This window comes from Quercus robur, chromosome 9 (genome assembly GCF_932294415.1).
Source record: "Quercus robur chromosome 9, dhQueRobu3.1, whole genome shotgun sequence".
NCBI lineage: Eukaryota > Viridiplantae > Streptophyta > Magnoliopsida > Fagales > Fagaceae > Quercus > Quercus robur.
Window position 1 is genome coordinate 13726826 of NC_065542.1, and position 22935 is coordinate 13749760.

Here is a 22935-nt window from a genome sequence, read left to right on the forward strand (position 1 = left end):
TATAAAACAGCCAAGTAGGAAATTTGTAGTTAAAAAAAAAAAAAAATAAGTGTTTGAATCTTCAAATGAAGTAAGACTAAAGGGTTAAACTCCCTTCCCAAGGGATTAATCCTAAGGGTACCGCACCTGGTTCTCCTGCCCGAGTTGAACAATGAAGACTGTTGCTCCACTCCCCCGAGACAATTAGGAAGTCATTCTTCATACTCTTATTGGACTTAGGAAGATAGGAAATTAGTCTAACGACCTCGAACCGGGATTTAAGGTAGTACCCCACCTTGTCAAGATGGTGGCACTCGTATAGGTGGACTACGTCGTGCCATGTAAGGCCTAAGCCCATCTACTCGTTCAAAACGTCTATGCTACCCAAAACCCTAAATAGGTTGGGAGCGCATTAATGTGGTGTCAACCTATGGTTAAACAGGTAATCCTGAGTAATCCTATGCATGGGAAGCATCATTCCTCCCTCTATAAAAGCGATCATAGGAATGACGACCTGACCCTCTTCCCTATTGGTCAGCACTCGTTCCGGAAGACTACTCCAAAACCACCCCCTGCGAGATGCGATACCTAGCTCTAAAAGCCTCCATGGTGGCCAGAGTATCTACTAGACACTTGAATTTACCCATCTAGACAATTTGATAGGCCGAGAAGGAGGGCCGAGATGAAAATCAAGATTACGAAGAGGAAGGAAAACTTACGGGTGTCCTTACAACAATCTCTGAAGCACTTAGAAATCTCTTCAGGGAAAGACCTCTCACGAAAATAACTACGAAAATTCAAAGGGTTGGACTGTTCGTGAATATCTGGGCGCTGGAGTTCTCTGGACTTCTTATATGATAGTAGAGGAGAAAAGCAAAAAAGGACTCCTTAGGGTTTTATATAGCAAGGGGAAAAAGAGAAGTTCATTCCCGCTCAAAGATCAAGGAGAAATGCCAACCATTGGATTTGCGCTTCACCGTTAGATATGGGAGACATAAAGCCGCCTAGATTAATAAGTAACGCCTCGTAACTTACAACGCATCCAGATCAATTGTTCCCCACATGTGCGAACCGGAAATTAATTGGTCCTGCCCCTTCAAAAGTCAAAACCCCGCTTTTCTCCTCGGATGGATATAAAAAACCGAAGTTTTGAGAGGCTATTGTGGGGGGTACGACCCAAAATAATGAATTAGGCCTTGGGCCCGTCCGAGGAGGCAACGTGGCTCAGCGACCAACGTTTTAAGCCTTATCACAGGAGACAAAAAAAAAAGGTCTGAGGAGGAATTCCTCCTCGGACACTGAAAACCTGGAGCAGAGGTATGTCCAAGCCACTGAAGCCCATCCCCTAAATACGTGAAAAAGGTGGAAACAAAGAATATCTCAGCAAAAACTGTCATCACCACATTGAATGCGCTACAACTACCTTCCTGGTCGTATTAATGTGGAGAAGACCCCCGAACAGTGTTGCCTTGGCCATCGCAACTCACAAAGGACTGAAAGAGGTGTCTGGTGGGATGGGTGCTCAAGTGGAGGCTTGGATGATCAACAAGTGTAAAGCCCAGATGGTAAGGAAGGGTCTATATAATGTATAGAAACCCCCAAAAAGAGGGGGGAGAAAAAAAAAAGAGGCAAGAATACTGTGGCATGCAAAGAAATCCTAATGTACTGGTCTGTATACATAAATATAACTTTGAATCTCCTCGAACTAGAAGATTTTTCAATGTAATGATTTTTGTTCTTGCTCATGTGTACCTTTGTCCCATGCAAGTCTCTGTCTAACTTATCTAATCTTAGTTCTTAAACTCATACTCTACTAAATTCATTATGTTGAGCTTTTTGGATCAAAACTTCACACGATTGGGATTTGGGCTCCAAAAATTGTCCTCCCACACAACCTTATAAGAAAAATCTTTTTTTTTTTTTTTTTGAGCAAAAGAAAAAAAAAATTAACTATTGAAGTCCATGTTTCATCAAAAGATTACAATTTACATTATTAAGCTTAATTTTTCATTTTCATCTAAATTAACTCTCAAAAACCAAATTAAAGTTCAACTAAATTCCAAAATCTAAAATTGAAAATTTTGTTTAGACCCTTAATATGGCTTACTACCAATTTTAATTATTTATTCGATTATTAAGTCAAGATAATTAATTATTCAATTTTATACATAATGTGCATCACAGATAGTCAAGCACATAATAAACATCAAATGAACAACTCACACACACAAAGACAAGGATTTGTTCACGTAATGAAAAAACGCTTTTGAGTCAAAGCTCAACTAATCAAATCCACTATGAAAGTTGTTGCGATAGACTTCCCGTAAAAGTAAGATTGACATCATACCCAAGCTCCTTACTCTTATTAGCAACTACAAATTTATTCCATGTTCCTTCATATATTTGATGACATTCCTTTTAGACTTGAATCTCATCTTTGGATTCGATTTTTCTTCCCGTATTATATTTTTTCCATGTCTCATATTTGTTTAGGTTTAGCCAACAATTAGAGAAAAGATATAAATTTCAAGAAATCTTTATTATCTAATTATTTGTTTTATATAAAACTAGTGTGTAATCTAATGCATATGCACGGGTACATTTAAAAATAATCACAATTACACACACACACAAGATTTAGAATCTAATTGGATGACTCTTTGCTTTTTGCATCCAATAATTTATTTGCCATAAAATTTTTTTTTTAAAAAAATTAGATGAAACACATGGTGCAAAATTTAACTCCAATTAAAATTCAATTTAGAATCTAATTGAATATAAATTCTTTGATTTTTGCACCTAATAATACATTTGACACAAATTTAAAAATTAAATAAGACACGTGATGCAAAATTAGACTCCAATTTAGAATTTAATTGGATTTTCTCTTAACTTTAGCTATATATATATATATATATAAATATATTTTTTAAAAATTTTGGAGAAAAAAAAAAAAAAAAAGGCAAAGATATTATATTGCCCCTAAACTTTGATTGAAGTTTGTCTTTCATTCTTAGAACTTTTATAAAATAAAGAAATGCTGGTGACACACACTTTTGCATAATTTTGTGTCACAACTCGTCACATGGCGAGTTGTGGTTGGTTAGAGTGTGTCTCCACGTGACCCACTAACACACTCTAACCAACCACAACTCACCATGTGGCGAGTTGTGGCACAAAATTATGCAAAAGTGTGTGTCACCAGCATTTCTCTATTTTATATTTTGGCATGGCTCAATGCACTAGATATATCAGTAGGATTGACAGTTGACCGGTGCTTGGATGCTCAGCTAATGACTTCTAGCACAATAATTGGATATAAAGAGGGTGGTGGCTATTTCTTCGTAAATTTTGCAAAAATTGTCATTGGATGGAAATTGGATTCGAGCATTATGAAGGTCATGCCTAACATTGAATTATTGGATAATTCAAGCCCAATCCAATTGAAGTTCAAGTTTTGTGGTTTACAAATTACAATACCAACATTATTGTTTTATATGTTGTCTTCCTGGTCAATGCTCTTACATTGAAATCTTATTATATGTCAAAGCTAGAAGCATGAATGATGAAACCCTTCAGCAAAAATACTTCCTTTTTTTTTAACCTCAATTGCTAATTGATTGTTGGAGCCATTTTTGTAATTCTTCCAGTATAGCATGCTGACAGTTTTTGAATGATTGTATTTGTATGTTAAGCTATTTTGTAGGATGATAAACAACTTCAGCAGCTTCACATTGCAATTCACTCAAGATGTGATCCTTACTAGTAAAGATTTATAAAAACAAAAGATAAATAAATAAATAACCCCTAAAATGGTTTAAATTGTAAAAATGAAAAGAACACATCTTGATCCGAGTTTGCCCAACTGGTCTAACATTAAGCTTAGTGCGGGGACTTTGTAAAGACTTCTGGCTAAGCTAGAAATGGGTTTATTTAGCTTTAGCGCCTCAACCAGGTTTATTTAAGTTTTTGCTTAGTTCTCTATTAGCATGAGATTGTGAACTTCGATCTTAACTTAGAAATTGAATATACAGAAATGACATTGGTTCCAATTCTTTTTGGCCCAAATTTGTGTTCAATCGAATTTAGTCAAATTTTATCAATTCAATATGTGCAAAGCAAATTTCTTTTAGCTTTCGGCTGCTAATTTAACTGAAAATAAGAACTATATTGCATTTAACAAAATTGTGCTCTCCAATAGTCTTCACATAACAAGGAACAGGCCAATGCCATAGTACACAAACAGGCACAATACAAACATACAATACAACATGATCAACAAAACTTAGATGGCCTACATACTGCTAAAATGCTGGTTTCGAACAACATAATTTAGATGGCCTAAATTCTTCTAGGATGCTGATTTTGATTTTTTGGCAACACGGTAGCCACCAACCACACAAGCATGATCACGCTCATAAGGTTCAAGGGTAACTTGTTCAGATGGCCTGAAATGATCCTGCTTTAGCTTATTCACTTCACTCTGAAATACGGCCTCAGCAGGCTGTGTGGAATCTATGCAGTTGGCCTGAAATATTAAGGTAGATATCATCATGTACAACACCAAAAACCAAATTTCTACTTGTTACATTTTAAAATTTGACATGGCCTTAAATTTGACAAAAAAAGACTATTAAAACACCTTCTGTCAGTCATGTAGATATAAGTCCAATTAGATCATCAACATAAGAAAAGGAACATATACAAACCTTGATTGAAATTACAAAATGACCTTCAGCTTTCAGAAAATATGATGCGTTCAAAGCTAGAATCCTTGCCTGCAAAGATAGTAAAAGGCAAAAACCAGATAAAGCATACTGAAGGATATATTGGCAATATCGGTCTTCCTTATCATCTTCATTAGAGATTTTAACTTGAGCTTGCATCGTGTATAACATCATGAAGGGAAACCCAAGTAACTCTTTATATGCTCATGATGAAAACAAGATAAATAGATTGTAAAATTATATATTTGAGCATATATTATAACAATAAATAAGGAGATGACTTAATAACAGCATCTGAAACTCGGGCTTGCATCACCCATCATGTCTTGAAGGGGAATCCGAGTAACTCGTCATATGCATCATCATATAAAAAACAAGATACAAAAAGTGAAAGTAAAAGAATCTATGTACGAGTAAAAGAAAATGTAGCAATAAATGTTCATCTAAATGATATAGACAAGGCCCAAACCATGCCCCGTGTCTAAAGATCATCTTTGAGCAGAATATGGAAGACAAGTGAAATTCAATCAAAAATATTAAATGATTAAAAAAAAATTGAAACAGATTGTGTGTGTATAAAGTAGAGAGAGAGAGAGAGAGAGAGAGAGTTCTTTAAAAACAAAAACTTCTTTGGAGTATCTGAACTCGAGCTTCATCACATAAAATTATGGAGTGAAACCCGATTAACTCTTCACAGCTCATGATGCAAACAAGATAAAAACACTAGAAATTTATATATTTGACAATTTATTATTACAATAAACAAGAATTGACTAATTAAAGCATCAGAAACTCGGTCTTTCATCTCCCATTATGTCTTGAAGGGGAATCCGAGTAACTCATCATATGCATTATGATATATGACAAAATACAAAATGAGATAATTCAAAAAAAAAAATGTAACTAGGAGATAATACAAGTACAAGAAAATGTAGCAATAAATGTTCATCTAAATGATATAGACAAGGCCCAAACTATGCCCCAGGTCTAAAGATCATCTTTCAGCAGAATATGGAAGACAAGTAAAATTCAATCAAAAACATTAAATGATTAAAAAAATAAAAATTGAAACCGATTGTGTGCGTATAATAGAGAGAGAGAGAGAGAGAGAGAGAGAGAGAGAGAGTTCTTAAAAAAAAAAAAACTTATTTAGAGTATCTGAACTCAAGCTTCATCACAAATCAAATTATGAAGTGAAACCCGAGTAACTCTTCATCAGCTCATGATGCAAACAAGATAAAAACACCAGAAATTTATATATTTGACAATTTATTATTATAATAAACAAGAATTGACTTAATTAAAGCATCAGAAACTTGGTCTTTCATCATCAATTATGTCTTGAAGGGGAATCCAAGTAACTCATCATATACATTATGATACAAGACATGATACAAAATGAGATAAATCAAAATAATATATGTAACTAGGAGAGAACAAAAGTATTATTCAGATACCAATCAAATAAAATATCTCAAAGTCCCATGAGAAATTAGTGTTATTGAAATTCCCATTAAAGAATGAAGACTATGAAAACAAACCTGATCCGGTTGAGCAACATCAGAAAATATCACATCCACCATGCCAACCAGCATTCGATACTTGGAAGGATGCCTAGCATCTTCAATGATTGGAATAACATTAGTACGCTTCTTTGCCATGTTAACCAAGTCTCTACCACTTCTATGAGAAAATTCCACTGCATAAACCACTCCAGTCTACAATCAAAATACAACAATTTTTTAACTTTAAGCAACACTCTCCAGTAAACAAGCATGTAAAGACCACATTTTTCATAATAACTACTCACAGGACCAACAATGTCAGACACGTGAGAGACTGTGGTTCCAGAAGCAGCCCCGAGGTAAAGCACCCGTGCACCAGGTTTCTTCATTAAGATATCAAAACACAAACAGAGGGAAAAGAGTTCAATTTTTCATAGATTTAATAATCATAATGAAACAAAGACATATGAAGCACACAAATGAAATGAAATGAAATTGAGAAGTAAAACAGACACTCACAATCCATATTTCATCAACCCCACCAAGAATGGCAGCAGCCAACTTTGAACGAAACGGATTCCAAACCCTGTATTCAACTTTTGTTCCATCTTCATTCTGTAAAAGCAAAATGAGAATTCTTAAAGCCAAAAATTCATTTGTGTAAGTACCACTATAAGCTCAAAAAATTTAACTTTTTTAGCTAAACTCTTTTTTTTTTTTCTAGACATGCCAACTTTCAACAAATCAGAAAATTGTTAATCCAAACACACTTTTAAATCATAAAGATGATATTTTTACCAAACAATGAACGCCAAACACATTTTATTGATAGAGATCCTTTAGAACACAAATATATTTACCACTATGAACACAAATATTCGTCAAAATATGCTCAAAAAGTCCAAAAAGTAAAACATTTTCAGCTCAGCTCATCGTTTCTAGGTATACCCACCTCAACAAATCAACAAATATTAATCCAAACACACTTTTAAACCATAAAGATAGTAAATTTACCCAACAATGAACACAAAAAATAAATATCAAGCACATAGAAATTGACCTGGATGGAGATCCTTTTCTCGTTGTAGACAGCTTCACCAGGGACCAAATTCTTAGTAACAATAGCATCTTCTTTACCCTTAGCAATGAACACGCCTCCATGTCTATGAGGCTCAACCACCACCTTGTTTCCACCTCTCATTCCACCGCCTCTACCACCACCTCGGCCTCTTCCACCACCACCACCAAAACCTCTGCCACCACGTCCGCCGCCGCGCACTTTCATGGCACTTCCTCTGTCACCGAATCTTCCACCTCCACCTCCTCTACCTCCTCTGCCTCCTCGACCTCCTCCATCACCTCTGCCACCCCTGAATCCACCGCTACGGCCACGAGGAAAACCCATTGCTGAGACGAGAGATGAGAGCTAAGCACTGGCTATTGTGCTTTTAAGTGCGAGAGAGTGGCGATGTTGAATGTGTGCGTTTTGGGCTATTTTATAGCGAAGACAGGGTTTAGGGTTCTTTTGTGTTAGGGTTTAGTTTTTTTTTTTTTTTTTTTTTCAGAAAGGGCAGCTCTTGTATAGTTACCAATTGATTTGCACCACTAATGCATGATGGTAGGCAACAAGTTAATAAAAATTAGTCACGATAACATTTTGACGGATGTGAAAATCAGGAAGAGGTGTATTTGCGCCACTAATCACGTGATGGTCATGCAACAAGTTAATAGAAATTAGTCTTCAGCAACGATGCCAAAAACTTATTGTGAAATTTTAAAGTACTCGCAAGTATACAAACCGTACCAAAGTATAATTTGACAAGAACGAGATCGAATCCATAGGAACTTGTATCAATGTAGGAAAATTAATTAAATCTTAACCAAATTAATCCTATTCTAGTTTAATAAAAATTGGTTGTTTTGAAACTAAATAAAGCTAAGCAAATAATTAAACTAAGCAAAGATGTGATATAAAAGCAGTAAAAAAATGTAAACAATCGAGAGAAAGGAATTAAAGTTCTAGAATTTGCCTTGTTAATTCATATCAACATATAATGATCATTAATTTTTCCCAACCCACTACATGATAATCTAGAAATCAATCTTACTATCATGGAAAATATTATCATTAAAATCTCTATTTTAAAAATATAAAGCATTCCCTTCTTCGCTTCCTAAGTATAAAGGTTTGTAAATATTCTTTTTCTCATGTTGATTATCTATTTGGACTCATAATTACATGATTGACAGAAGTGTTTGTCCTTTTTCTGACAATTTTAAAGTGTAATAATTAGAATTTTGCCTCTTGGTGTTGTACTTATACATGTTGATGATATCTACCTTTAGGGGCGTAGCAAGAAATTTTAATTTTGGAGGGTTGAATTACAAATTCATACATACATTTACACAGCTACATTTTTACCCCTAACATTAAATTATCCTCTATTTTTTTTTTCATTCAACATTTTTAGTCTAAATCAAGCATTGAAAAACAATTGGAAACTTAACAACAACAATAACAATAAAATACTTAGTCCCAAATTGAAAATTAAAAATTAAAATTATATATGTGTGTGTGTGTCTAAGGGTGCGTTTGAATCGGCTTCAAACGAATTCAGGAAATCAATTTCTGGAAAATAGGGCGTTTAGCTGTCACGGAAAATATTATTTTCCGGAAAATGTTTTCCTGTTGACCGAAGTTTGAAGCCTTGACCACGGAAATGAATTACTGCCCTCATTTTCACTTCAATTCATTTCCGTGGCTTGCAAAACGCAGAGAGAGAGAGAGAAAAAACAGAGAACACAACACGAGAGCGAGAGAGAAAGAACAAAAAAAAAAAAACAATCGAAGAACACTGCGTTTCAACGAGCGAGATCACGAACCCCGATCCACGAACGAGATCGAAGCCAACGAAGTGCGAGAGCTCCGATCGATCCAGCCACCCAGAGCTCCAATCGCGATCTCCGCTTCGATCTTCGCGCGAAGCGTCGATCTTCGCGAGATCGCGATCGCGCGAACGCGATCGACGCATCGCGCCGCCGAGCGCGATCGCGCCGACCGCTCCGATCACGATCGCGCCGATCGCGATCTCATCGCGATCGACGCATCGCGCCGCCGAGCGCGATCGCGCCGATCGCAATCTCTCCGATCACGAGCTCGCCTTCGTTTGTCCGGATTTGATGATTTTTTTCTGGGTTTTGTTTGTGTTTTGATGAATAAATGATATTATATAATCGTTTGGTAACCAAGAAAATGTGAGAAAATGTGAAAATGTGTTTTCTATGCTATTTTCAAGAACACAAACAAACATCAAAAAATATTTTCCGAAACATTTTTTGAAATGCAACCAAACACATGAAAACATTTTCCTTTCCGGAAAATAGCATTTCCGGAAAATATGTATTTTCCGGAAAACGTTTTACGGCAACCAAACACAGCCTAAGAGAAAATTGCTTTTTAAGTATCTGTTTGGAACAACTTATTTAGCTAAAACTGAAAACTTTTTATTGAAAGTGTAGAAAAAATGTTAAAAAATAAGTTGAATAGTACAATGAGACTCGTGAATAGTATCAAAAAGTGTCATGAAACCCATGAATAGTAGTAAAAATAAACTGAAAGTGGAGATAAACTAAAAAATTCAGCTCATCCCAAACGCACACCAAATATTGTCACTCCCTAACATTACATATCCACAGTGTAGTTTTTTTTTTTCATTTAATGTTTTGTGACTAACTAATTAAGTATTGTCAAACAATTTGAAACTTATCAAAAACAACAAAAAGACTTAGTCCCAAATAAAATAACTCTAAGAGAAAATTTATGTTATTAAAAACTTACTATTTGAACTCAACAACCAAAGCTTACCAATTAAGAGAGGAAAAAACTAAAAATTTGAAATTAACAACTATTTTTGTTTCAAGGTGGATAGTTTGTTGTTCTTAACAACCATTTTTTGGAACCCAACAATTAGTTTTCCAACTCTTATTTTTTGGAAGGCCAAATATTAATTTTAAGGTCTAATATTTTACGAGCGTGATCATGCTTGTGTGGTTGGTGGCTACCGTGTCCCCAGAAAATCAAAACCTGCATCCTAGAATAATGTAGACCATCTAATGTTAATGCTTATTTTTTTTGCCTGTTTGTGCACTAATGGCTGTTAGTACTCGCTCTAAAAAGACTCTTGGGGAGAACAATATTACTATCGATCTTATATTATATTCAGTTAAATTTCAAGTTTGGCCAATATGAGGACCGCCGAAAGGTTAAAGAAGTTTGCATTTAACAGTTTGAATGGATAGAATTTGACTAAATTCTATTGAACACAAATTTGGGCCAACTAGATAGAACTTGTATACTTACATTAAAGAATTGATAACATCAAATTTTCTTAGGCTCTTGCAATTTGATTTGAAGCATAATAATTACAATGGATTATGAAGTTTTTTTAGATGCCTCCAAACAGCCATGCTTGGAGGACCTTGAAGTAGGTGGTTAAATTATTGACTCTAAATCGAAGGTATTTGAAACCTTCGTAATCAACTTCCTCCACAATTAGGATCGTAAACGAGCTGAGTTTTGTCCAGTAATGCATGTTTAAACTTGGTTCGTCTAGAAAATTCAAAAGCTCAACTTGTCTCGAGCTTGTGACAAACCTAAAACTAGTATTTGAGCTTAAACTCATGAAAAAGCCAAAAAGTTTGAGTTTGGCTTGACTTGGCTTGATTAATTAGTCAAGCTAAGCTCAAGTCAAACTTTTGAGCTTGAGACCTAAAAAAATTACACTATCAAATGCTAAATCTCTAAAATTAAAAATAAATAAATAAAAAGAAAATAGTATAGTCATTTTATCATGCATCTAGTCATACTTACGATTAACCATTATTCAAATTAAGAACTTACATTATTAAATTCATTCATTCATCATTTTTTGTCTACACCTTCATCAACTATTTAAAATATAATTTTTACATTCACGTTAGACGGTGAAGAATTAGAAAAATATTTGTTTATAACTATTATGAATAAGAAAATATTAACACGTTTCATAATTTTACTTTAAATGATTGATAGATAAGGATCATATGAGACCCACTTAATTAATTAATTAAAATTTAAATGTAACTATAGTTTAAAGTGATTCTAGGTCGGTTTAGAGGAAATGAAAAAATTAAGGTAATGAGTAATGATTCTATGTTGGCCATGTCATTATTAAAATATGTGTAATAAGTATATTTAGCTAACACATATAAACTTATAAATGAGTCTATATTTGAATTATTTTGTATAAAACCTAACAGCTCACGAACTTGTTTGTGAACAAATTTTTTTACTTGAGCTCGACTTGTTTATTAAATAAGCCTAAAACTAAGGCTCAAGTTTGACTTATTTATAAACAAATAAATATGAACAAATTTTTTATCAAATCATGCTTGAGTTATTCATAATTAATTTCGATCATTTTACAACTGCGCTATGGGTCAAGCTTCTTTACTACCCTTGGGCCTCAACCGCCACCACTAAAAAGTGCACCAAAGGTTAGTTTCATTCAATTTTTCTTTACTCTCTCTGTTCAATAAAAATAAGTTAAGAGCATCTCCAACTGTGTAGTTAAATCCAAAATTCTCTCTATAATAGAGAATGAAACCATAATTCATTGCTCTAATAGTTTCTCTATATTTCAAAAAGTTTTTTGCTCATGATCAGTAACTCATCAAAAGAATTTATCACATTAAAAAATTCTAGAGCTAACTTTTTTGTAACAGTGTAAATAAAGGAAAAATTAAGAAAATAATATTTTAATAAAATAAAGAAAATATAGGGAATAGGTTAGAAAATGTAAAGGTACCAAAATTTGAAGAAATCGGAGAAGAGGCTCTAAGTTTTTTTTTTTTTTTTTTTCATTTTTTGGTTATGTAAGAGGCTCTAAGTTAAAGAAAGGAACTCTGCACTATTTCATCACTGTCACTGTGTCAGAGGGAATTCAAAATACTCGCCAATGCTAAGGCTCCCATTTTTCTCCCCCCATGGCCCACGGAACCAGGTGATCATCATATATTTTCCAGTTGTTTATGGTTTTAAAGGTGTTTTCTTGACTTGTGTGTGCATTCGGATCAATTTTAACTCTTTTAAGAATTTGAGCGAGGAGGAAACAATTTGACTGGAGATACTTTTTCATGTCCCTTTATTTTGCTTGATTTCTAATGCATAACTGGTGAGTCGACTGAAGTTAGATATGGACAAACAACGTTAAAAGTAAATGGTTTAATTCATCCAGCAAAAAAAAAAAAACAGCAAATGGTTTGATTTGGCAATGGGCTGTATTTTATTATACTTGTTAACAAGCAAAGATCAGTAAACAAATTGAAATTCTTCCTTTGTAGAAAACGTTGTTGGATGTATACAATAGCCTTGTCTCAATTTACTAGAACTTGCACCCAGGAAATTAGAATTCTTCAAATTTATTACTCTTGGAAATCAACTTCCCAGCAAACAGACAGACCTTTAAAAGTTGATAAATTCCTCAGGTTGGAGGGAGAACAGAACAGTAAGAGTTGGGGGAATGGCAAAAGGTTCTGGGATGATCCACCCAAATATTGATTTTAATAATTGTGTTATTGCATTTTAAAACACAAATTTGAGCAGTGAACAAATCTCTTAAGAGGAGCAATGCAGAGGGAACAACGCTCACATTTATGAAGCAGTATCCTCTTATTCATTATATTAAAAAAATATATAAACATATTATGGACAAGTATAATTCTTTCACAAAGAATAAGAACGCAGAAATTTGAAGCTTATCTTAATGGGTTGGAGGGTGAGGTCGTGCCGTCGTGGGTGATCCATTGGGTATGTAGGTAACTTACAAATAAATAAATAAAAAATTTTGTGGTGTAATTTTGATTTCAAACTCAGCAATATGCTATGATTTTAGAGAAGTGACCAGCCTATACATTCTACCTTGGATATGTAGGTGTCTGTGACAGGTGCAGGCAGTGAGGCTGAAGCAGCAAAGATTGCACACTCGGTGGCATCTTCTTCACTTGGTAAGGCATGATTTTTAAACTTGACAATCCTTCCAAGACCTCACTTTTAAGTCTAATCTGCCGACAGTTTTGTTAAGCAGGGTGCTGTATAAAGGCAGAGATCCAAATTGGGAGCGCATTGCTGCTGCTGCAGGTTATGCAGGGATTTCTTTCCACCACAACAAGCTTCGAGTATTGCTAGGAGACATTCTGCTCATGGATGCTGGGGAACCACAACCGTTTGACCTGTAATTCTAAGTCTTGACTTTTTAGATAAAACCAAGAACTAGTTCATTCAAACGGTAATTCTAACTCCTGAATTTTTAGATATAACCAAGGACTAGTTCATTTCTCTGTAAGATTTGATCATTCATGTGTTTCTTTTCTTCTCCTCACTCCAGTTTACATCAATTATTTCCAGTGCTCTGCGGAACTAGATCATAATCTTCTTCTTTTCTTGTTCTTTTTTTGGAAGGGGAGTTGGGGGTTACCTGTCACACATCATGGGGACACTTGCAAATTTTCTATATGATGCTTTTTTGGTTGCTCTGTGTCAAAAAATATAATCAACTTTGCAATCCTAGTTGCAGTTTTGATAGATACAAGATGTAGACATCATCCAGATGCTAGTGCAAGTGCCTTGTCTCTTTCCCAAGCTAGTGTGCTTCTAACTGAATTTTTAAGGGAGAGGAATCTTGTATTTGTAGATATGCGTGCAGTTTTTATTGTGTGAATGCATGCCTGTTGTGTGTGCACTTTGCCTTTTAAGCATGTCATTTTTTGTTTTCCAAATATCTCCTCACCTTTTACCTAAACAATCTCTGATTCTCTCAAGTAATTGGTGATCTTTTCAGAGCTGCAGCAAGTAACTATCTGAGGAAGGCTGGTGAAACCCACAGTACAGTTGAAATTCTTATATCAGTTGGTAAGCTTCTGAAGTACGCATGAAGCGTAAATATGCTACTTTTGCTCTCTATTGACAGTGAATTTAAAAACCAAGTCTACTAATGTTAGCTAGTTAAGGGATCACACTCGCTTAGAGGGTGGGATCGACATAATTTTGTAAAAAATACCACCAAAAAAAAAAATCTGCAATTCGGCCTGCTAACTTTTCTTTGCACAATGAATACTAGTATTAGTATAGTATGTTAGTCCATAAACTAAATCCAAACAGTTCAGTTAGGCTTACATCCCTGCTTATGCTGCAGATTTGCTTGGTTGTTGAAGGGCTAGGATAAATGAATTCTCTTCTAAAACAATTTAAATAGCTACTTCACTTTTTTGAAAACAATGTGTCATCTCTTAAAGTGAACAAGTCCGCTAGCTGAATTTTGTATTGCTTATTGGGCTGCCATCTTCAAAAATTGAGATTTACTCTAGTATGTGGTTGACAACTCACGTTTCATTACCCAACAGATGATGGCTCCAAAAGAATAAAACATTCTCACCAGCTGGTCTTGTTTTGATGAGGTTAACTTTCCTAGTCTTGTGGCATTGCATTTGTCTTGCCTCATATCTTCTTCCAAACAGGTGATGGCTTGGGAAGCGGGCAAGCATGTGGATGCGATTTAAGTTGTGACTATGTCAAAATAAATGCAGAATACATAACATAGAAGAATTCGTGTTGTGTCATCTCATATTTCTTCTCTCTTCACAGGTTTTTTAAACAATAAAGCCCACTTATCACATTTTGCTTCTTGGATTAATATTTTATCATTGTTGTATCTTACCGGTGACAAGGTTAGCATGTGTTTTTCAATGAAGATCTGCTCATGCAAATCATTTTTCTGCAATCAACACAAGCTATTCCTTGATGTTGGATTGAGATAAATTGATATTCTCTACTCAATGTTACAAATATATTTCAAAGCTCAATCCTACTATCATAAGAAATAATTAAAAGTTTAACTGGATATAGCATAGAAATCGAATAAAGGAGTCTGCAGTTAAAAACTCCTTCCCATGATATATTACATGATCAGCCTAAAACATATTTAGTATTCATGTGGCATAAAGCCAACAAATTTGTGGTAAGTTAGCAATAGAAACATATTCCCGATTCCAAACAACCCCTTAAAGCACATTCCCACACCAATATTTATCTTGAACATGAATCTCTACCTTGAAAAAGGAAAAGTAATGCCTAAATTCTAGCAGCACTCAAAGGTGTACAATTGCATTACAAGCTACATCACAGAGGAGATTCCTGGCCAAACAAGCGCATCTCAAAATGTTACTGTTGTGTGTCAAGATGGAAGTTCAAGATAAAACCGGATCTTCCAAATGACCTGTCTGTCACTTTCCCAGGGAAATCCATCGCTGTGAATTTTCTGGTACTATCTTTGTCCAACTCCCTTTGTTTTCCATCAGATTTTGTTTCAAATTAAACTAAGGCATAGAATCATTTTGTGTTTAGTAGAGTAAATTTTTTTTTTGATAAGTAGTAGAGTAAAATTCTTTGTATCTTCGACCTTGGTACTGGATAGTGAAAGCTTAAAGAATGAAAATTTTATACCCATCTTATGTCCAAATAAAATAGATGGAATTTGGTTTTTGTTTTGTTCTGTTTGTTTTACAATTCAAATGTATTTGTTTTCAGAAACCAAATTTATTCATTACATTGTCAAAAATCTTGTCATTGGTAGAAACATGTTTGATGGGGCCTAATTGTGTTGCTTGTTGTTAATTTCAAGGTGTTACAAGTGAATATTTCTTAGGATTTGAATATTATTAGTGTGAATTGTTTATAGGGTTTTGAGGTTAGTGGCTCAGATATTAAATGGAGCAGCCACATGGACAGCTATGAGTCATTCAGGTTTGAATTTTAAAGGGAGTGATGGGTCAAGATTACCTAATGTGATTGTTGTTTCAAGTGCTATTCCTCAAGACAATGTGGAGATTTTGCATGCAAAGTCTGCTGGAGTGCCTGTGTGAGTACATCAATCTGTAAAATTTGGCATTTTTTTTTTTGGCTAAATTCTTTTTTATTTTTGTTGTGTAAGTACTTTGGCTCTTTTTCAGCGTATTCACATTTGGAATCCTATGATCTACTTTCGAAAGTAAAAGTTGCTTTGAAATTTCCTCATTAGATCTGTAAAAGTACTTTCCAATGTTGCCAATGCCAATGATCTCTAGCTCGACTGGCACGTCCTCCCCTTGCAAGTGCTAGGTGGACTAGTGAGGTCGTGGGTTTAAGACCCACCAGGTGCATGTGTATCTTACCAATCCAAAATAATAAAAAAGTACTTCCCTGTGTTAGGCATTCGTAGATTGGTTAACTTCGTAGTTCAAATAGACTAACTGTTTGTTTCACTAGGCAGATGATGGAATTTTTTAATGTTCAATTTATGAAATATAAAGCATTGGTTTACTTGATTTTCCCTTATTTACAGACACAAACAGGATTATTGGCTGGCAAGGCTAACGGGGTGCTACAAGCTTATTGCTGTTAGTGGTAGCCATGATAATCATATTATAGGCTGCAGTTCAGTAGTTTATACAGATTGTAATTTATACAGACTTCTCTAAACTCTAGAATTGATGTTGTAACTTGTAGCTCAGTTAATATAGGACTTTTGAGTAGTTGCTCTCTGTTCTATTACACCATAATATATGATGTACTGCTGCTTGGTTAATTTTTTGTGGATCTAGAGCCATAGATTTTCTTTTGTACTGAATCAACCAAGTTACGAAGATTAGCTTAAATATTGCTTTTGTTTCCATTGTAATTGGAGACCAAGATTGCACTTACGAAAAGTGTAAACATTGGAACTATCATTATTGTTTTAGATTTTTTTTTTTAATTGGTTAGTTTACACACACACCAAATGGGTTTGTGAATGTAAGTTTAATCAATCACTTTTATTACATATTTATATTGAATCTTCCTGTCTCAATTAAGTGTTACTACTAGCTTGCTTAAATTTCCAACAACAAACTTTCAATACTGCAAATAAGTTGAATTAAGCAACTAGCATGTTTTATTTTGCTTGAGTATGCTTCTGATAGTGAGATGTTTTTAACAAGAAAACAAGCTAGCATGTTTTTTCTATCCTATTTAGTAAGTTACCACACTTATTAATCTATGTTTTCCTTGAAAGGAGTATGCACTTTATTGTTTTTGCAGGCAAGAGTACAACAGCAAATATGCTGGCTTATGTTTTGAAAGCAATGGGCGATGATCTTACAGCAGTAATTGGAGCACGTGTGCCACAGTTATCCACTTTACTTTGAACTCTGCAGTAGAGCTGAATTTTACACAGATAGGTATCTTTTATTGTTTGGCCATATGCTCTGATGAGTTCTCTTAATGCTTTCTCCTTTTCTTTGAACATTTGCATTTGGTTCCATTAGTCGATTGGCTTGTTTTCTGTAGTTAAACACTTTTCATGATATCACTAGACGCTGGAAATAATCAAAGCTATCCTTTGTAGTTTCCAGAAGGAAATATTATTTCAGGTAGTGGTCAAAATTTTGTACTAGAGGTACCCTATCCACTTTATTTTCATGATGTCTATGAAATTGTTTGCTTATTGTATGAACATTAACATTGCATATAAGAATGCTAACTCTAATAAAGTTATTGTAAGAATGATTTTTTTTTTCTTCTATGAATTGATGAAGAATTTTGTTTCACGGTTTCTGCCTGAAAATAGCAAAATTCAAATTTCTCATTTGTCAAATAACAGAATCTCTGTGTAAAGATGAAGCAATTTATTAATGAAAAAGGATTGGTGTTTCATCATCATTACTGGATCCCACTCCACATTCTGTATGGACGGTACAGATATGATCAGTGCAACTTTTTCTGTCTGTTTCTAGACTATTGCAACTTTATGCTCATGCACTTTATCTTCAGGGTAGGCTGATGAATATGATGGTTGTTTCTTGGGATTATCACCTAACATAGCTGTAGTAATCAATCTGGACTGGGAGCATGTTGACATCTTTCAAGATAAGGCATGTTGATTGATAAGCTTTTTATGCATGGAAACTAATATTACAAGACTGTATTTTCATAGGCATAGTTTAGATTGATTAAATATATGCTCTCAACATTAGGAAGCCATTAAATCTACTTTCAGGAGGTTCGTCAATCTAATCAAGGTGGGTGGACATCTCATAATATATGGGGACAGGTATCCATTGCCCACTTGTCCTATTAAGGATATAATCTATGGCACTAAGTTAGAACTTCTGGGGCATTGATAGTTTTATTTCTAATTTCTCCATGCAAGTACATAATTCTTGTTTGTTTGTGATAAGGCTTGAATAGGGGTGTTTGGAAAACCAAGGATTTGGTCCAGTTAACTCTTTAACTTTCAGTGCAAAAGGCCAAAAACCTCAAATCAAGATTTCTTTCCAAATATATAAATAAAACTAGTTACACAATTCATGGCTAACCCAAATTTGTGCTATGGTCTTATATATATATATATATATATATATATATATGCAATAACTATTCAAATTCCTCTCAAATCTAATTACCCAATCATAGAGGTTTAAGCTTACAGAATTTTTGAGTTGATAGTGTTCATCTGTTCAGTCTATATGACAAGAGGGTGAATGGTTTGCAGTATCTATTCAAAGTCAGCAATTTACTAAGTCAAACAAAGAAATTTTTTTGACAAATACTAATAATTTTATTTACAAAGGTCCAATTCATTTAAAGATCATTTTCGTTTATCAGCATGAGCATCTAGTTAGAATTTTTAAATTCCTTGAGTAATTAAGCATAAGAAACAAGAATGTATGAATGATAAATAACTAAACTTACACGTTGTTGCTTCACATAGATGGTATGAGTCTCGGATTGTGATATGACCTTTTTCAAAGATTAAGGCCTGGCATCTCACCACAATATCGTGAGTCCCATTACCATTACCTACTATAAACTCAAGCTTTCCTCCCCAAAATGCTTCCTCATATCTGTATGCTGCAACACCAATGCTGTATAAGAAGTTCATGAATGCTGCTTATATGATTTTATCTATTCTAGATTCTGATTCTGGAATTTCCTTGAAAGGGACACAACAGTCCAGATACACGTTCTTTGCTAAATCACAGGAGACAAGCCACTGGGTCAGAGTATTCCAGTAGTGTGATGTTGGCTCCAAACTTGGAGCTATTTGATGAGCATTACTGAATAACTACTTATGGAATCTCAAGTCTTAATGATTGGCATGCATCCTCAATTCGTCCCAACTATCATGGTGGCAGTGATTACACACTGGTTGGTTATAATTTTATTTCTACATCTCTGGTTGCCCCTAATGTAGACCCAACCTATAGAAAGCTAAAGCACATACATATTGAAGCTTCTTTGGCCTTTGGAAAAGGATTTTCCAAATTTGTGATACAAATTTTGGCAGGTAATTTACATTCTTTGATATTGACATGTATCATCACAATTAATAATTTCTAGATTTGCCTCACTTTTCTTTGAGAGCATTGAATGGTGCCCAGCAAATATAAACTTTTGCAAAAAGAAAGAAAGATATGTATGATCTAAAACATCTACTTCCACCCTTTCTATGGATATGAAAAGCCAAATTATTAAAGTAATTCCACCCCCGCCCCCCGCCCCTCCTGCCTTTTTCTTTTTCTTTTTTATATGGGCCTTGAGAGATCAGGTACAATGCAAGCAGAGGAATATAACAAAACCAAAACAGCTAAAAGAATAGGAGAAAATAATAACTCAAATAGAAAGGACTACAGAACTAATGTGGAGAGGTGGGGGTCTATTCCTTATTATTAAGTACTTGTTCTTAATACCGAATATTACTGAGTGATTTAAACCAAAAAGGGTCATTATCCAGTGTCAGTCCTGCCTAAGTGAGTTCCTGGAAGGGTTTCTTGGATTCAGTTCTAACTTTTTACTCGTTTTTTGCATGAATTGGTCACTCTAAATTATAATTTTATCTAGAGTTATAAATATTTCTTAATTTTAAGATGGTTCTCATGAAAATATTGGTGTTTCAACTTGCATGTTTAGGCTATATCTCTTGCATGCTCTTGTGATTTATTCCCTCTGCCAAAATATTTTTTGTCAGTAAAATAAGAAATTTTATTGCATCAAAAAACGCATTAGTAAAACAGACTTCCCTGTACACAGGTAGTGAACCAAAGAATCTATAGAGCTAACAAAAATTACATAAATCCAGAAATTCCTCCAAGGAGTAGGCAGCCATCCAATCGTACAACAGTTTCGAGAAAAACGGCTCCAGCTCTAGCAATGAGTGTTCAATCCCTCTGCCAGAATGCCATCCAAATTCAGAAATTCATGCCTTTTAACTGATTACATGGGTTTTCTAAAAGTGAAATTTCTAAGACATAATACATTCATCAAATCTAATTTAGTACTTGATTATCTGCAGTTCCATTGGGAGTTTCCAGAGGTAGATATCAGTCTACAGATTCCTGGTTTCAGAATGTCCTCAATTCATTAACAGTGAGTGAAAATGTTTACTTAGTTTTACAAAAAATTTCTTAATGTTCAAAAGCTCCAGTTTTGTTTTGTATTTCATAGAGTTATAAAATTTTGCATCACATATATATTTTTTCTGATGTTAGTTGGTATCATAAGTTAATCAGATGGAGTTTTACGTACGGATTGACAGTTAATTTTTTCTTTAATAGTTTGATTATTAGGATTGGAAATATTAGAGGTTGATGCATGATTACTATGCTTCACTTTCTAGTTTCTTGGGATATTGGTCTCATAAGTTTCTCAAATATTCTCTTAATTTTTCTCTCTTTTTTTGGGTTAAGCTATCTTGTTCTATGCCACAATGATGGCACTTTTAGTTACAGAATGCAATTTTATGAGCAAATCAGTCATGTAAGGCCACACCTGAAAAGTTTCAATGGTGTTTTCAGACGTTTTGAGATGATTGGTACAATTTGTGGATGCCATATATATGATGATGCACACCATACAACAGAAATCTGTGCAGTTCTTCAAGCAGCACGTCAAAGATTCCCATTCAAGGCTACATGGGTGGTATTCCAAGTTTCCAACCTCATTTTTACAGGTATTCTCACATAGAATGGGAACAAAAACGTTTTTTTCTTTTCTCCAAATGGTTAAATTACTTAAGCACTAGGTTGGTCTTGAACCCATGACCTCCCACTACACCTTTCTTTTCACAAGGAGGGAAGGCCCTTTGAGCTAGTGCTAGAGGTCCATCTGTCAACATAGTTATTATATTATGACTCATTTTACTTTCTGCTTATGGTAGCTTTTTTCTTTCGCAGACGTCTAGAAGAATTGAAAGATGAATTTGCCACTGCACTCGGTGATGCAGATCATGTTGTGGTTACAGCGGTAGAGTCATCTTGGTCCATAATCTTTGTCATTTACAGTTGCTAAGGGCAACTAACAGTTTGAGTTATGGTGTCAGGTTTATGCTGCCAGAGAGTGGTTTTTGGGATGTTGGTGGAAGTGATTTAGCTGCTTCTATTAATGGCACACCATGTGAATATATCTCTTCTCTGGTAAGACCTGTATCTTACCTTCACAAATGAGAGACTTTATATGTGATGGTCACTTGTTATTCATGATGTCAGAATGGTAAATGACTACTTGCTGTGCTCTACTTTGATCAATTTGGTGAATTAAAAATCATGAGAAAAATGTTGTAGAGATAATTTAGAATTAGGTGTTCCATTTGCTTTCCTATGAAGGTCTCTGGTTGCTAGATCTCTCTCGTGAGAGCTGACATCAGCTAAAAACGTTTGCTTATTAAATAGAGTCTTCACATTAAAGGTCTTTGTTTTTGTGTAACTCCAAAAGTGAAGTCTTCATTCCAGAGAATAAATACAAGATCAACTCTACGGAAAAACAGCTATGTTTTATTGATTGAAAGGTCACAAACAGGATAATTTCTTTGATTATGCGACCTTTGATTTATGGTCCATCTCGTTCTTTTTGTGGCTTTACAGGAGACTGTAGTTGATGAGTTGGTGGTTCAGATATCCAAGGACCTTAATCGCCAAATTGTTGTTTTGACCCGAATTGCCTCTTCTACTTTGGCAAGAAATGACTTGTGATTCTGTGACTGACTGTCCTTGTGTGACTTCCGTTTGATTCTTCTATGCAAAGATGAAACTGGTGGCCGGTTACGTTATTGGTAATGGGAGTTTCTTCTATATACATGGATGGATATGGAACTATCAAGAAGAAAGCTGATGACACCGCAACTGCTAATTGCGTTCCATGTAATGAATTTGCATTTCCAACTTGTGCTGTACTATGTTCCCATTTAAGGAAAACGGAAAGAAAAGAAATAAATGTTTTGTTGTATTGTGAGGAACTGAAAAACAGAGTTCTTTTCAAGGCTATTAGTGATAAGCTGGACATTTCAAGAAAAATGCAGCATCATTTATCGTTAAAAGAATTCAAGAAAATACTTGTAATAATAAGGAACTCCTCAAACAACTCCAATTTATATGCTACTATCTTATCGTATCTTACGTGAATCGTATTCACACAGTACAGTTTATATGATACTAAAATAAATCATTTAATACACAGACTTTGAAGTAAATTCAACAGATCATGTATTGAAGTTAACTTTATATATATTAAGCTGCTTACTTTTATTGGTACGAAAATATCACGTTAGTTGTATTTGTCTTGTTAACCGGTGCTCTTAGAGCCATCGCTAATAAACTTTTTTTTTACACAATTTTCATGA

General features: G+C 34.5%; 3 protein-coding genes and 3 non-coding genes across 36 annotated transcripts in view; 2 read left to right on the forward strand and 4 right to left on the reverse strand.

The window, feature by feature from the left end:
• Positions 1 to 10341, forward strand: part of LOC126699438 (rRNA 2'-O-methyltransferase fibrillarin 1-like) — a 48126-nt gene extending 37785 nt beyond the window's left edge. Inside the window, exon 7 of the mRNA XM_050397268.1 lies at positions 10296 to 10341. Coding sequence (XP_050253225.1) covers positions 10296 to 10306 — 11 coding nt within the window. The 3' untranslated portion in view covers positions 10307 to 10341. The remainder of the gene's footprint in view (positions 1 to 10295) is intronic.
• LOC126699439 (rRNA 2'-O-methyltransferase fibrillarin 1-like) lies at positions 4127 to 7707 on the reverse strand. Its single transcript, XM_050397269.1, has 6 exons — positions 7272 to 7707; positions 6731 to 6826; positions 6517 to 6594; positions 6248 to 6424; positions 4689 to 4757; positions 4127 to 4507 (listed from the first exon to the last, which is right to left on the reverse strand). Exons 1-6 carry the CDS (start codon positions 7614 to 7616, stop codon positions 4331 to 4333), a joined length of 942 nt encoding a protein of 313 aa, XP_050253226.1. The 5' UTR covers positions 7617 to 7707; the 3' UTR covers positions 4127 to 4330.
• LOC126701313 (small nucleolar RNA snoR60) lies at positions 4996 to 5066 on the reverse strand. Its single transcript, XR_007647294.1, has one exon. It is a non-coding gene; the product is annotated as a small nucleolar RNA snoR60 (small nucleolar RNA).
• On the reverse strand, positions 5488 to 5558 carry LOC126701312 (small nucleolar RNA snoR60). The gene has a single exon (XR_007647293.1). It is a non-coding gene; the product is annotated as a small nucleolar RNA snoR60 (small nucleolar RNA).
• LOC126701315 (small nucleolar RNA snoR60) lies at positions 6011 to 6081 on the reverse strand. Its single transcript, XR_007647296.1, has one exon. It is a non-coding gene; the product is annotated as a small nucleolar RNA snoR60 (small nucleolar RNA).
• A 1718-nt stretch (positions 10342 to 12059) lies between the features above and the next one.
• LOC126699260 (arginine biosynthesis bifunctional protein ArgJ, chloroplastic-like) lies at positions 12060 to 22717 on the forward strand. 31 transcript variants are annotated; one of them, XR_007646739.1, is made up of 13 exons: positions 12077 to 12252; positions 12737 to 12912; positions 12989 to 13058; positions 13183 to 13255; positions 13336 to 13536; positions 14089 to 15567; positions 15985 to 16164; positions 17361 to 19608; positions 20352 to 20687; positions 21116 to 21270; positions 21494 to 21563; positions 21640 to 21733; positions 22181 to 22717. XR_007646739.1 is itself a non-coding variant. In XM_050396992.1 (7 exons), the coding sequence occupies exons 2-7, from the start codon at positions 12905 to 12907 to the stop codon at positions 15619 to 15621; spliced, it is 612 nt and encodes a 203-aa protein (XP_050252949.1). In that variant the 5' UTR covers positions 12060 to 12252; positions 12737 to 12904; the 3' UTR covers positions 15622 to 15978. The 31 variants fall into 31 exon arrangements, 1 of the variants encoding a protein (XP_050252949.1); XR_007646762.1 differs by lacking the exons at positions 12737 to 12912; positions 12989 to 13058 and having other exon boundaries at positions 12082 to 12252; positions 17361 to 17500; positions 17610 to 17692; positions 19263 to 19608; XR_007646759.1 differs by lacking the exons at positions 12737 to 12912; positions 12989 to 13058 and having other exon boundaries at positions 12082 to 12252; positions 17361 to 17500; positions 19033 to 19101; positions 19263 to 19608.
• Positions 22718 to 22935: the final 218 nt, after the last annotated feature.

What these genes read in the sequence shown, in the direction of transcription:
- LOC126699439 (XM_050397269.1), bottom strand. Translation starts at nt 7,616, where the DNA reads ATGGGTTTTCCTCGTGGCCGTAGCGGTGGATTCAGGGGTGGCAGAGGT. An exon ending in GGGTTGATGAAATATGGATT is followed by an intron (nt 6,595 to 6,730) that starts GTGAGTGTCTGT and finishes ATCTTAATGAAG; the next exon opens with AAACCTGGTGCACGGGTGCT. An exon ending in ATGTTGCTCAACCGGATCAG is followed by an intron (nt 4,758 to 6,247) that starts GTTTGTTTTCAT and finishes CTATCTTTGCAG; the next exon opens with GCAAGGATTCTAGCTTTGAA.
- LOC126699260 (XM_050396992.1), top strand. An exon ending in CGTCGTGGGTGATCCATTGG is followed by an intron (nt 13,059 to 13,182) that starts GTATGTAGGTAA and finishes TTGGATATGTAG; the next exon opens with GTGTCTGTGACAGGTGCAGG. An exon ending in GGTGGCATCTTCTTCACTTG is followed by an intron (nt 13,256 to 13,322) that starts GTAAGGCATGAT and finishes ATCTGCCGACAG; the next exon opens with TTTTGTTAAGCAGGGTGCTG.